The sequence below is a fragment of the Felis catus genome, chromosome C2 (assembly GCF_018350175.1).
Source record: "Felis catus isolate Fca126 chromosome C2, F.catus_Fca126_mat1.0, whole genome shotgun sequence".
Taxonomy (NCBI): domain Eukaryota; kingdom Metazoa; phylum Chordata; class Mammalia; order Carnivora; family Felidae; genus Felis; species Felis catus.
In genome coordinates, this window is record NC_058376.1 from 86,755,666 (window position 1) to 86,770,587 (window position 14,922).

A 14,922-nucleotide genomic window follows, 5' to 3' on the forward strand; every position below is an offset into this window, starting at 1 on the left:
CTCAATTGATTACAGCAGAGAATATATCAAATTTCCCACCTACCCCACCTCTACCTCAAAAGCTTTTCTTATTCATATAGGGTAGGGAACTGTATCTTCAAAGCTGGTCTAGGCATCCCTAGGCCTGCCCTGATTTTCAAGAAAGCCCAATACGTTTGTCAGGTAGTTCTTACACCGTTTTTTCTGAAACGGTCAAGTCCTGAGATTTCAGTGCATTTGGGCCAGGTAAACAGGATTGGCCAAGGTTGAGGCCTTGATGAAGTTAGTCCCTTAAATTGTCTAGGCCTCAGTTTCCTCATCTGTAAAATCAAGTGCATGATGCAGGTGATTACCAGCATCCCTTTCAGCTCTACCCTTCTGTGGGTCTTAATACTGCAGGTGCCTGACAATAACTTCTCATTAGAGGACTTAAAAGATTCTGTTTGTTTTGAATGCCCAATTCTTTACTAAATGAATAAAACTTGTATTTTCTTTTCTTGATTAGCATTGGCATGTTTCTTGCATATTTACTCACTAAGAATTAATTGCATCACTTTGGAAAATTCAAGCCTCTTTATCCATTCATCTATCAATGGACACGAGCTGCTTTCATATTTTAGACATAAATAATGTTGCATTAAGCATAAGGGTGCATATACCCTTTGTGTTATTTGGGTAAATACCCCAGTACTGCAATTACTGGATTGTAGAGTAGTTCTATTTTTAACTTTTTAAGTAACCTCCATACAGTTTTCCAGAGTGGCCGCACAGTTTGCATTCCCACCAACAGTGCACAAGTGTTCCTTTTTCTCTACATTCTTGCTAATACTTGTTGTTTCTTGTGTTTTTGATTTTAGCCATTCTGACGGGTGTGAAGTAATATTTCATTGTGGTTTTCATTTTCCTTTCACTGATGACAAGTGATGTTGAACACCTTTTCATGGCTCTGTTGGCCATCTGTAAATTTTCTTTAAAGAAATTTCTGTTCATGTTTTCTGCCCATATTTTAATTGGGTTATTTCTTTTTCTGGTATTGAGTTGTGTCATTTCTCTATATATTTTGGATACTAACCCTTTGTCACATATGTCATGGGCAAATATCTTCTACCATTCAGTACATTGTCTTTTTGTTGTCTCAGTGATTTCCTTTGTTATGCAGAAGGTTTTATTTTGATGAAGTCCCAATAGTTTATTTTTGCTTTTGTTTCCTTATCTCAGGGGACATATCTAGAAAAATGTTGCTATGGTTGATGTCACAGAAGTTACTGCCTGTGCTCTCTTCTAGGATTTTTATGTTTAAGTTCTTACATTTAGGTCCTCAATCCATTTTGAGTTTATCTTTGTGTATAGTATAAGAAAGTGGTCCAGTTTCATTCTTTTTCATGTAGCTGTCCAGTTTTCTCAGCACCATTTGTTGAAGAGACATTCTTTTTCCCATTGCATAGTCTCACCTCTTTTGTCAAAGACTAACTGACCATAAAATCATGGGCGTATTTCTGGGCTTTCTATACTGTTTCATTGATCTATGTGTCTATTTTTGTGCCAGTACCATACTGTTTTGATTACTACAGCTTTGTAGTATATTTTGGTATCTGGGATTGTGATACTCACACTCCAGCTTTGTTTCTCTTTTTCAAGATTGCTTTGGCTTTGGGGTCTTTTGTAGTTACATACAAATTTTAGGGTTGTTCTAGTTCTGTGATAAATGCTGTTGGCATTTTGATAGAGATTGCATTAAATGTGTAGATTGTTTTGGGCAGTAGAGACATTTTAACAATATCTGTTCTTCCAATCCATTCATTTGTGTCATCCTCAATTTTTTATCAGTGTTTTATAGTTTTCAGAATATAAGTCTGTCACCTTCTTGGTTAAATTTATTCCTGGGTATTTTCTTATTTTTGATGCAATTGTAAATGGGATTGCTTTCTTAATTGCTCTTTTGGCTGCTTCATTGTTAGTGTATAGAATGCAATAGATTTTGGTATATTGATTTTGTATCCTATGATCTTAGAGAATTAATTTATCAGTTCTAGAATTTTTGGTGGAGTCTTTAAGGTTTTCTATACATAGTATCATGTCATCTACAAAGAGTGAAAGTTTTACTTCTTCCTTACCAATTTGGATGCATTTTCTTTTCTGTCTAACTATTCATTCATTGCATTTCCTCCCATAGGATACTAATTCATTTTTTTAAATTCAGATATCAGCATTTTGTGGCATAAACTGAACTCTATCACCATTAGTATACTTTGAGTTGATCATACTCTCAAATTCCTTTATGCAGTGTTGAATAGAATTACTTGTTCCACATCAGTAAAAGCACATCAAGAAAAAGACACTTGACTTCATTGGTCCTTGCAGTCTTTATTTGAGAAAGGAGGAAGTCAGACCACAGAAACTATAAGCTTTTTTCCAGCCTTAGCATTGTGTGATTCTACATAAAATCAGCAGTTTCATTAATATTTTATTTAAAAAAAATATATCTGAAATGTGCCTTCAGAGTAAATCATTTTAAAATTATTTTCAAAGATTTTATACTGTTCTAAATACTTCTAAAATAATTTATGTTATTTAATTATTATTGAGAACTTTTTACACTTAACATGTTATAAGTTATTTTAACAAAACACAAAATAAAACAGGGTCCTTGTCTCTATCTGCCTACACCTGATGAGTAAAGAAGCACTGAAATAATTAAACAGGGGAAAAACTTTATGAATTAAGAAAATTTTGTACTGTAAAGGAGTTCCCAGCAAGGGAATGTATTCAACTGGAGGATTAATGAAGGCTTTATGAAGGTAATGGAATTTGAGACCAAACTTGAAAAATGCATGAACTTTCATTCCAAAGGAGTAGGAAGAGAGAATACATTCTAAGACAAGGAAAGAGTATGAGTATAGCTTGAACTGTTTGGAGATTAATATAATAGTATAGTTATTTAAAAAGTTAGGGAATATACAGAACTGAAAAAAGACAGGGGCCAGTTTATAGAAGACCACTGTATTAATAGTCATTCTTTTGGTTACACATACAGAAAATTCAACTCAACCAGAAAAGAAAACGTATTAACTGAAATAACTAAAATTCAGAAGAAGACTAGCTTTACATATGGTTTATTTAATGGATCAAATTTTGCTCCCAGGAGACTGACTAGACTATTTCTCCCCCACGTTAATTTTCTTTCCAATTTTAGAGTGCTAGATGCTGGCAGATTCAAGCTTACATCATTAGTGCACCCAGTCCAGAAGAATCAGTCTGCTCTGAAATAGTCCCAGAACTGAGTCTATTTGCCCTGGTTGACTGACTTGGATCAGATGCCCAGCCCCAGCTGTGACCAGTGGGTATTAAAGGCACTGTTTGCTCACCCAGGGTCATTTGTTCCACCCCCAACGCCTCATAGTAAAATGTTTTCCACCACACAAATGGGCAAGAGTGGGGAAGAGAGAGTTCCTCAAAGCAGAGACAGTTCTTCCTCCCACTAGAAGAAGATATGGCTTTGGGTGGCAAACTATATTCCATGACTATGAATAAAAAGCTAAAGTTTTAGATATTAGTAGGCAATAGAAAACCAATAAGGTTTTTGAACTGAGCAGTAAATATGATCAATGCTGGTCTTTATGAAATTGGTCTGGCTGCAATGAATATGACCGGCGTGGGAGATGGGTGGAGGTGGTAAAAGTAGCCTTGAGACTGGTAACAAGTTTAAAGAGTCTGTGGTAGGATGGTGGTAGTAAGAGTAGTAAGGAGGAGTCAAAAGCAAGACACATTTGTGGGGTTTTTTGCAAATATTTTTTTCACCAGGACTAGGAAATTCTCAAAAGTACATTTAATATTTTAAATGCAATATTGGATTACTGAAAGAATATTGTCATAAAGAAAAAACAAATGTAAATTATTTTAGTGTAATTTCCTAAATTGGTTTAATAGGAAGCCCAACTCTGAAGCCTCCAGCTTGTTTATTCATTTGGAAGAACATTGCTGCCATCTCCTAGTCACCAGAGTCCATGTACTTTTCTTCAATCATAATTCCCCCTGGCAGCCTGGGGTCTGCTGTGTGGGCTTCCAAAATTCTTTCCAGGTCTAATGCCCTGAACACCAGTTAATCCCATTCAATGTGTCAAAGACACAGAAAGGGCAAGTGGGCAAACTTTAACAAAATGTTCCTCCTTCTGATTGAACAATAAAAACCAATTAGTCATTTTAATTTGGGTCTACAGTTTTTTGACTTTTGTTCTCTCCTACACCATCTTTGAGCAGCAGGGTTTGAATTGTACAGATTATAAAAGAATGGTTGAATCACCACCAAAAGACTATTATTAATGATTTTTTTTAAGTCCACAAGCATACTGACATCATCATTATTACTCAGCTTTTTAAAAGATTTAATAATACTGAATTTTCAATAGGCATTTAAAATGCATGAGGATTCACTTATTAATAAAATTTAACTTGATCAATACAAAATGTATTCTGCTACCACTCAACTCTTTAATTTAATTATAATGATTAAAACTAAAAGCAGTATTAGCACATTTCTTGCTGTAAAAAAGCTGAGTGTGCTATGATTTTATATCAAGTCCTCTGGCCACTGAAAATACAGTGAGATTATCTTATAAATAGAAGAGAATATGCATTGTGCTTTTCTCTTGCTACTGATGTTGCTCATGACTGTCATTGCAAAAGGCAAGAGCTAGCTTTGCCATACACTTACATCAATAAATAAACCACCTAGGCCACAGTTGCTGCTCAAATTTGATAGTACATACAAAGCACTTGGGGTTCTCGTTAAAACGCAGATTCTGATTCAGCAGGTCATGGATGGGGCCCAAGAGAGTCTGCAGTCCCAGGAGACTGATGCTACTGGTCAGTAGACCACACTTTGAGTAGGAAGGGTCTTTGAATTTAAAATGAGACTTATTTTCTGGAACTGGGACCTGGTGTTAAATCATGCCCATTTTAGGCTGCAAAACAACAATGTGAAACGAATGAGATGTAAATTATCTTCGTTTTCTTCAGATGCATTGCATGCCTTAATAATATGAATTACTTTGAGTTTGAGTTTAGCTGGGCAATCATAGCCCAGCCACTTCTAAGTCCGACTGTTGCTAATGGTGGTATTAAGGCCAGTGAATTCTATACCTGTGTACAGGTCTGGTTAGAAAAGATTCATTAGTAACCATTCTTTGCACAGTGTGTACAGAGACTTTATTTTGCTTCCTATGATGGTATTGTTTGAGCTTGACACATATTACCAATTCATCTTCAAAGTTGTTTTTCCATGATTCTAATTTTTAATATGAAAACTAGAAAATCCTGTGAAAGGTCAAATAAAGCATTTAGATGTTTGGCAGAGTTTTCCATTTTTATTCAAATACTTCTGGTAATCCAAGTGGCAGACACATAGGTGTTGCCACTTGTCTTTGTTCCAAAAGAACCACACCTTTTCCAAACTGCTGTATCTCTGGTTTGTTTGCCTTATGTCAGTTTACCTTATGATTCCCTGGAGTGAACAAGATTACACAAAGAGATACTTTCTCACCATTACTGAAATCAGAGGGTAGAGAAAGTTATGCACATTTTCTCCTTTCAAGATCTTTTAAAAACCACCTATTTGCAATTCATAGCAAAAAAGATTTGCACAAATATAATTATATTATGATTCAGCTTTTTGTTAGGTGTATCATAAAATCCTTAGCATTCACTGGAATACAGTTCATACCTGCTTTATCTTATGGATTTTCTACTGGTATATCTATTTGCACATGAAAGTTTCTTTTTTGCACCAAAACACCATATTACTTAGCCAAAATCCTAAATTTGGATGGCAGTTTTTGGTCTAACCAAATAAGATGTATAAATTGCTAGCTGGTTCTGTGAATCAAAAGTATCTTGAAATACTGACACTTGGATTAATAGTCAAGATTTTGCTCACAAAGCTTTTATTTATAAGCTGTGAAGGAACTTTCTGTGCTATGAAGAGGATTAAAGTTCAAAACTGAAGGGGAAATATTTGACTAGAAGAGGTTAGATGTAAACTTTTAGAGAGGGGAAATGGGAAGTTGTGGAATCTCTGTAGAGATTTGTTTATTTATTTATGTATTGATTTATTTATTCATTTAAAGAAAAGTCTAGGTAAGTTTATCTTTCTGGGATGATATGGTCTTATTCATCAATGTATTTCTGCTTTAGCACAGCACTTGCACATACTAAGTTCTTAATAAATATGAATGAAAACAGGGATGCCTTCACAGATTCACTTACATTCCTGAGATTTGTGAATGTAGGGAAAACTAAATGAGTTACTTAGGTTTTTAATAAATTATATACATTTGGGGTGCCTGGGTGGCTCATTTGATTAGGCATCTGACTCTTGATTTTGGCTCAGGTCACAATCTCACATTCATGGGATCGAGACCTGCATTGGGCTATGTGTGGAGCCTGCTTGAGATATTCTCTCTCTCTCTCTCTCTCTCTCTCTCTCTCTCTCTCTCTCTCTCTCCCTCTTCCCTACTCTCTCTCTAAAATAAAATTTAAATTAAAAAAAAATTTTTTTAATGATATATTGAGTTTTATCTCCAACTCTAGGTAGTTGCCATGCTGTGATGGCTCCTTGAATCTGTCATTAGATAATAGGAAGCATAGAATGGATTGGAATAGTTTGGCTCCACTATTACTTCATAGAATTCTAGCACCTTCAAATCAAAGAGAAGAATTTCCCCAAGATCTTTATACCAATATGCTAGCATTTTACAATAAATATTTCCCTTCTTTTAAATTTGTAGAGCTTGACATCTCAGAAAATGGTCACTCATCTTCTCTGGAATGGAAAAAAGTCCATTTACATAATCATATATGGTGGCTTATAATTTACAACTCCCTTTGCATGCATTCAGTCCTCAGCAGCCCTGTGTAGTAGGCTGGGAAGATATTTGCCTTACTTCAAAAATGAGGAAGTAGGGGTACCTCGGTGGTCCAGTTGATTGAGCATCTGACTTCAGCTCAGGTCATGATCACAGAGTTTGTGAGTTCTAACCCCACGTGGGGCTCTGTGCTGACAGCTCAGAGCCTGGAGCCTGCTTCATATTCTGTGTCTCCCTCTCTCTCTGTCCCTCCCCTGCTCATGCTCTCTCTCTCTCTCTCTCTCAAAAATAAATAAACATTCAAAAAATTTTTAAGTGAGGAAGTAGAGAATTAGTATACTTGCTTAAAAGAGCAGTGAGGTAGGGAGATGGTATTAGCATTTCTGCCTGCAGACTCCTATCCAGTTCTCTGTCCTATAAAGAACAATAAGACAGGTGGTACTTTACCTTTTACAGTTCCTATGAACATGTCTCAATTTTCAGGATAAAACCATGAGTTTGTCATGCAGGGTTTGGATATAAAAAAGCTGAAGTCTAAAGAGGGTAAAGGATATTTCCCAAAGTTAACTATTGGTGGAATCTAATAGGAATCCACATCTCCTGCCTTTAGAAGTCTTAATCATTTTGTGGTTGGCTGGTTGGTTGGTCAGTCAGTCCATTGTTTTTGGACCACAGACGTATTGGATTAGATTAATCATTTCTTTGATTTATGCCACTCTTTCCTCACTAGTCCATGCATAGCTGTGTTTTATTTATATAGCAATTTTTATCGGATAATACACATCCATGAGTCACCACCCAACCTAATAGCTAAGACATTGACAATTAACCTTCATATAAAATGCCTCCCCATTTCTTTCCCCTGCTTCTCTTTCCCTAGGATCACCAATATTCTGAATACTATATTCCATATGGTACATGATATATATTTATGTTCTTAGGGAGTTGATATATTTTTTAACTTTATGAAAGGTATATCATACTATATGCACTATTTGGGGGATTATATTATGTTGTATATAACTTGGGGGGCCGGTTGCTGTGTAATTGGAGATCTTATTACCTAACAAAACTAGGTAGTCACAGTATACATATACATATACATATATGCACATGTATATATTGTATATATATTTATAATGTAGAAGCTACATAAAACTATCCAGTGTCTTTAACTTGAGATATGTCTAAATGCACTCTACCTGTATATTACATGCTAAAGATCCATTCATTCAACAAATATTTTTAAAGTACCAACCATGCGGCAGGAGGTATATTGTGCTGATACATCCGTGCAAAAGCAGATACACTCCTCTCTGATCGCATGGAAATAACATTGCATAGAGAGAGACAGACAATAAATAAAATATGTAAAATACATGGGATATTAGATGATGTTAAGTGCTAGGGAAAAAAAACAAATCATAGAAGGCCTCTAGGGACTGGGGTTTGGAATTTTAAATAGGGTGCTCAAAAATGAATTGAGGGTGGGTGAGTGGGGCGAGTCTTTATTCACTCAATGATAGGGAGGTAACTTGTGATAGCTAAATCAGAACAGAAGTAAACTCAGGGACACCTGGGTGGCTCAGTTTGTTAAGCCTCCGACATGGGCTCAGGTCATGATCTGAGGACCGTGAGTTGGACTCCCTCATGGAGCTCTGTGCTGACAGCTGGGAGCCTGGAACCTGCCTCGGATTCTGTCTCCCTCTCTATACTCCTCCCCTGTTCGCTCTTTCGCTCTCTCTCGCTCTCTCTCTCTCTCAAAAATGAATAAACATTAAAAAAATTAAAAAAATAAATAAAAGAACAGAAGTAAACTCTTCGGAAACCCCCACGCTCAGCCCATTATGTCTGTGCGATGACAGGCTCAGTCGGTATGGATGGCCCTGGAGACACAATGCATTTTTCTCCCACTTTTCTTACATCTGACCATCTACTGTGCCGGAATCTCCGTGCATGCGGCCGCCGCACCTGAACGCCTTGAGCGACCACCACTCACGGGCACTTTGCCGGCCGCGTGCATGCACCGCCTTCGGGCCTCTCACGGGCCCGCCGAGAACGCGCGCGCGTGCCCGGCCCCGCGGCCTCTCGGCAGAGACGCGGCCGGGAGGGCGGCGCGCGCCCCGCTCGGCAGCTGCTGCGGCGGCTGGTGTGGGCGCTCACGTCAGGGTTGGGAGGAGAAGGGGGTTCGTGACGAAGATAGAGAGACATGAGGCAGCCCGGCAGGAAGCGAGAGAGTTCGGTGGCGGAGTGAGTTTTAGAAACGCCCGGCGAAGCAGGACCTGAGCCTGCGGGTGAGCTTGGCCGCCTGGGCTCCTCATCTCCTCCGCGCGCTCTCCTGTGTCCGCTTTCAGCACCCCGAGCGGAGAACAGTTCCCGTCAGCCTACAGAGCGGCCAGGGGGCCACAGTGGCCGGGCTACCTGGAGCCTTCCACCCGGCTCAGGGGCACCGTCTGAGAACACACTGTGCACGCCTTCTTCTCCCCTCTGTTGGTGTGCAAGTAAACACGAGGGAAAGCATCCGGCGGCCTCAGGGAGCCCTGAAGAAGCCGAAGCAGAATGTACCAGGGACACATGCAGGTAAGACATTTCCACCGAACTGGAAAGAAATCTTGGGGGGCTAATTTAAGAGCAAGGTGGCTCACTAAGTTATTGTGGTCAGGCGCTGCCTTCACACAGTTCAACAAGTGAAGTGGTGCAACATGACCATGACATTTCTGTCCAGTAAACTAGACAGGTTTCTGAGGGTGGGAGAAAGGGAGGAACGACCTCGGAACTTCGATTGGGGAAGTTTGTTTTCTGTGCATTCCCTGAGCCTGTTTCTTTAAACAAGATCAAGGAATCCAAACAGAGGAAACCTGGAGATGACTGTGTTTCCGTTGTAATCCTCTATTGATGCAACTCGGCATGTATGTCAACTGAAGGGCAAACAATAATAGAAAGACAAAGCTTTTCCTTTACCATCTGCAAAGGTTTCTTGACAGTTAGAACACTTTGCCACTTTTGTATAATTTTTTAAAGTGATAATTTTTTAAATGGTTTGTGCTGTATTTTCCCCCTTCAGAGAGTGGGACATTGTCACCTATCTCTACAGTCACAGGATGACTTGGGAGGATGAATTTCAAACATATGTCCAAGAGACTCTAATGTTTTTCAGGGAAGATGCTGCCTCTGGTTGTTAATGCTCATCTGAGCTGAGCCTCTGCTTCTCTCTGATGCACTCTACTCTCTTGGGAAAAATTATTTTAACCTTGACTTCAGTTCTCATTCACATGGTTGGTTCTTCCTTACAAAGGCAGCTGTACACTTTGGGGAAAAAAATACTAACTCAGCTTCCTAAAGTATGAACTGAGCTCTTTTTGCTGTTCTAAATGCTTTAGTCATCAGGTTTGATGTTTGGAGTTCCTTTCCATTCCAAAGATGGTCAAATATAGTCATCATATGTGGTATCTTCACACTAGTGTAACATGTGTGAATATTGACGATGTTGCTTCTGTGTCTTTGGAGCAATTGAAAATAGGTAGATATGTTATTGCATTCATAATTTAGTATTACCAAATATTTAATTTCTAAGTCTGTGGGGAAATTCTCTTAGACTGTAATTTATTTTTATATAAAACGGTATAATCAGTGTCATAAGTTTTGTAAGATTTCTGAATCAGCACTATCAGAATTCCAAAACCATTTCCCATATTACTGACATCATCCTGTTTGAAAATTATTAATGGAATTCTATCACAGTTGATGGACAATAATTAGTCAATGAAGTATATTTCTAAGTATATATAATAGATATGGTCTACATGTTTCTTATTAAAGCTACGTTAATTGGAAAGTTTAACAACAAAGGAGCATTCAAACATTCAGAAATGTTGAATTCAGACTGCTGAAAAAATTAACAAAGGATCATTACTATAGTTTTATGTTTCATATGTCCCTAAGAATGATGCTTACAATTTTCTATATTATCTATTTATTATCCCTAAGCAGTTTCTTCACTGGAGTAAAATAGGAAGGTTTTACTGAATAGTGTCAATCTTCAGAAAATTGCTCATTCACACAAAATTCACAATTGGTTACTTGGGGAATTTACAAAAACTTTTCACATTATTTTTTTGTTGTTTAAAATATGTTTTTGTGAATGAAGAATTGAAGCAACAGTCTGGTAAATCCAGGCACCCAAAAACAATTCTAACCCAGTGTTCTGAATATTTCAAGGGAGTATGTTAGTGAAACTTGAATCACCTAGAACAATGTCTGAGGGTTTCATTTTACTTTGGAAGAATAAACAATATGTAAGATTCTGCACATGCTCCCAACTTCACGTTTTGTGTTTTTTTTTTTTGCTTGTGCACTACTGTAACAGCAAATATGATGGCTTGCAGTAAAACTCACAAATCTTTGCTGCCAAGCTTAACTTGAAAACATTACTAAATAAAGACTGTAATCAATATGCTTGCCAAAATTTCAGAGCACAATACTTTTTTTCCCTATTTACTATTGACCATTAATGTTAAATATAAAGCTTCTATGGCTTTAATAGTGTAGTAGCTATTAAATGATATATATGATCATCTGAGTGGGATTTCCTCTTCCCCAGAAATAATGCCTATTACAACCTGATTTATAATATTTGCTTACATTTGAAAAGGCCAGTCTCATTCCCAGAGAATAGTATTGAGCCTGTAGACAAAATCTCCATTGTGCTGATATATTCAGGGTAAATAAAGAAGCCTTCCTTATCAGAGATAGCACCATCTTTCTGTGTGTCCCTGATGGTAATCACAAAGGAGCAGACATATAGCCCAAACACTCCAAAATTTTAATTTTTAATTTTTTAATTTGTGATTAAAAATCTGAATATTTATTTGGTAAATTGGACTAGGAATGAGTAGATTTACTAACACTTCTGCCAACTTTGGAGTTCATTTGAAACACTGGTGTTACTTGGCTGATATCTTAAAATGAGAGTGAAAAAAAACATTTGCAATCATTTGCTGTGCCTTCTAATTCTTCTCTTTCCTGTAGAGATTCTAAAATAAAATGTTTGTAAATAGGCAGTCTTGAGTGGGGAAGGTATTCACAAGAAGCCTTAAAAAATAGTTTAATTTAAAAACTCCTGGAGTGCCTTTGTTTTTACAACTAAATGATTTTGTAAATAAAATCTATTAAGTCTTTCACAGATAGCTAATTTTCCAGTTTACCATAGAACCTGAATTCATTTTAGAAGCCACAGACTTTCAAAAGCATACTCTGCTAGCACCTTTGAAGATAAAAGTTGACATCCATTGTAGATAGATAAAGCAGAGCATGGCAGCATATATTTCTTGGTTTCATAGTAAATGCCACAGGTATATTTCTTAGGAGCAGGGCCCTAGAGTTGCACTGTTTTCCAACTGCCTCACTAGTTATTTCCAAGGGGAATTTATCACCCAAGCAACTTAAGCAAAGCTCGTTTCCTTAGTGACTATTTTAGATTTACTTTTTTTTTTCCTTTTGACCAAGAGGGCCAATGGTGATTAAATATATTTTAGAATCAGTTCAGACCGAACTCTTTATTCCTATTAGATACCCTTCAGTCTTAATCCTTTCAATACCTCTGTATGCTCTGTACTGCAATGCTTATTCGTACATGTGCATGTGAATTAACAGTGCCAATTAGAGCAAAATAATTACATGTCTCTGAATATTTCCTTAGCCAAACTTTTTTTTCTGGGAAGGTATAAATATAGACTAATGTAATTTCAATTTTGAACTGAGGGTTTGTTTTTTTTTAATGAAGCATCCTCAGTAATGCTTTTGTTATAAAAGAAAATTATTTCAGAAGGCAGTCAAACAAAAAATCTAATTGTAATTGTAACTGATCTTCATTATGAGCCTTCCAAACCAGACTTTTTTTTTATTTACTTAAGCTGGCTAAGGAAACATTCCACATCCTCTGGCTTCACAAGACATTAACTAAAGAAAATTTAAGTGACAATAATTGTAAGATTATTAACAGCTCTAAAGTAGCCGTTTTATCTGTTTTCCCCAAAGGAGTTTTGTGTTTGTATTTATTTTTGACATTACTTAGCTTTAAAAAAAAATCTTCATGAAGGGGAACAGGTTGGGTAACATGAATTATGCTAATAAAGTAGATCTGGCCACAGGAGATTCATTTAGTTTCACTAGAAACAACAAATATAAGAAGCCAATCCAAGATAAGATTATAAAATGTTATTTCAACATCTGTAATAGTAGTTTGTCATAATTGAGACCCTCAAGCAAAACTGTAAACTAATATTTGTCATGGGTATTTCCACTTCTCTAGAAGATCCATTTTCTCTTCCTTGATGCCACCATTTTCTATCCTATGTCATTCCCTTTATCAACCTTTTGCTAACAAAGATATAATTAATACTAATACACCACATATACACATACACACACCTGCAGTGGTATTTGCATTTTCAAAGGAGAATCTTTGAAGATTAGCTTGCTGGAGGGGATGTTTTAAAGAAAATGAGGCAATGCTGACCTGAGACTGGGGTTGGTTGTTTTGGTCAGATGTAGCTGCTGCCTTTCCCTTTCCCCCATCTCAAATGGCACCTGCCCAACCTCCTCAAGGTCTTCCTATGAATGATAATCAACATTAATACTCATTTATTGAATGAATGTATAGTCTGAAATAGTATTAACTAGAATTCTGCTGAAGGAAATGCATGTACAGTGGGGCTCATGCTCAAAATATGACACAAGCTCCAGCAAGATGTTGAAGTGCTTTCTGATATATTTATAGCAAATCATGCTTGATATGGGAGTAATAGTGAGCTTCTAACACTTAAAATTATAATACTTATGGTATAATATTGATTAACCTGAAAACATCATTCCCCAGTCATACTGGCCAACAGTTTATATAATACACTTACTAAAAGACACACAATATGTTCTTCTGAGATTTTGTTTATGGTTTATAAACATTCTTCCTAAAAACACATGTTTTAAGGAAAAAACCTCCAGCACATGAATGTTTTGATTATAACACATTTTTAAAGTAAAGACTAAGAAAAAGTTAGAAGAGAACTTGTTAATTTTAAAATCTTGAATCTCTAGTATTACTACAGCCAACCTAGGAAACATTAAGGTGTGATGTATCATGTAGTCAAAACATCTGGCAGTCTCCTTTTTCACACTTTTCATTGAGATCACATGTTGCCAACACAGGCATAAGCTAGAGCTGTTTAAAGGTTTTATATTCTAGAATTAACTTCTTGATGCACCCATGGAATAACTAGTGTGCATTTCCTGCATTACAAGTGAAGGTAAGCCCCACTTTAATGTTTCCTTATTAAGAGACTTAAGTCCAATCTGAGTGTTTTGTGGCATCTAAACCTGCTATAATTTCAAATACACTGATAGAGGAAATGTTGCCAAGGAACTTGTTGCCAAGTTTCTGAAAATGTATCACCTTTTTATAATTAAGAATTTATTTACTACAGCATGTAACCCACGTATCAGGTACCAAGACCAGAGTGCTATGAATTAAGGGTTACATTTCTGTTAATTACCCCTTCCTTCATCTCCACCTCACCCATTTCCACCCCTCTTCCCTGTGCCATCTCCTTTACTAAGGAAACCAAATTGAAAACTTCTTTCCCCATTCTATTCAGAAAGATTTTTGTGTTTTATATATTATCATATTATACAGGAAGATAGTTAATACCCTATTGGTTAAATATCCAGATCATTGCTGAGTGTTGAGACCTCAGAGTATAATATAACACACTGCCAGTGTTGTCTTAGTATGTCATTTTTGACTGATCTTTATAAGTGCCAGTATACTACTTCTATTGAAACTCCATTAGATAAATGACCATTATTATTCTCCGTGTGAAATTTTACTAAAATGATCATTCCTATGTATAATTTTTAGGCAATCACTGTTAGAGATTGCACAGATGAAAAAAAGTGAGCTCATTTAGAGAGGAAGAGGCTAGTTATCCACCATTTCATTCAAGAGTAACACATAGAAGCTTGCCAGCAGCTCTGAAATGGGGGGAAACCGGAGCCAAGTGGGAGAATTTGCATTGAAGGTGCTTAC

At 36.8% G+C, this 14,922-nt stretch overlaps 1 protein-coding gene across 5 annotated transcripts in view; it reads left to right on the top strand.

Annotated features, from left to right (window-relative positions):
• Positions 1 to 8,997: 8,997 nt before the first annotated feature.
• PEX5L (peroxisomal biogenesis factor 5 like) overlaps positions 8,998 to 14,922 on the top strand; it is a 228,327-nt gene continuing 222,402 nt past the window's right edge. For 4 of the 5 annotated variants that reach the window (XM_045037231.1, XM_011286056.4, XM_011286057.4 and 1 more), the window contains exon 1: positions 9,000 to 9,419. In XM_045037231.1, the coding sequence (XP_044893166.1) occupies positions 9,399 to 9,419 (21 nt within the window). In that variant the 5' untranslated portion in view covers positions 9,000 to 9,398. Of the gene's footprint in view, positions 9,420 to 14,922 lie in introns of all 5 variants that reach the window. The other variant, XM_019840081.3, reaches the window with a different exon arrangement.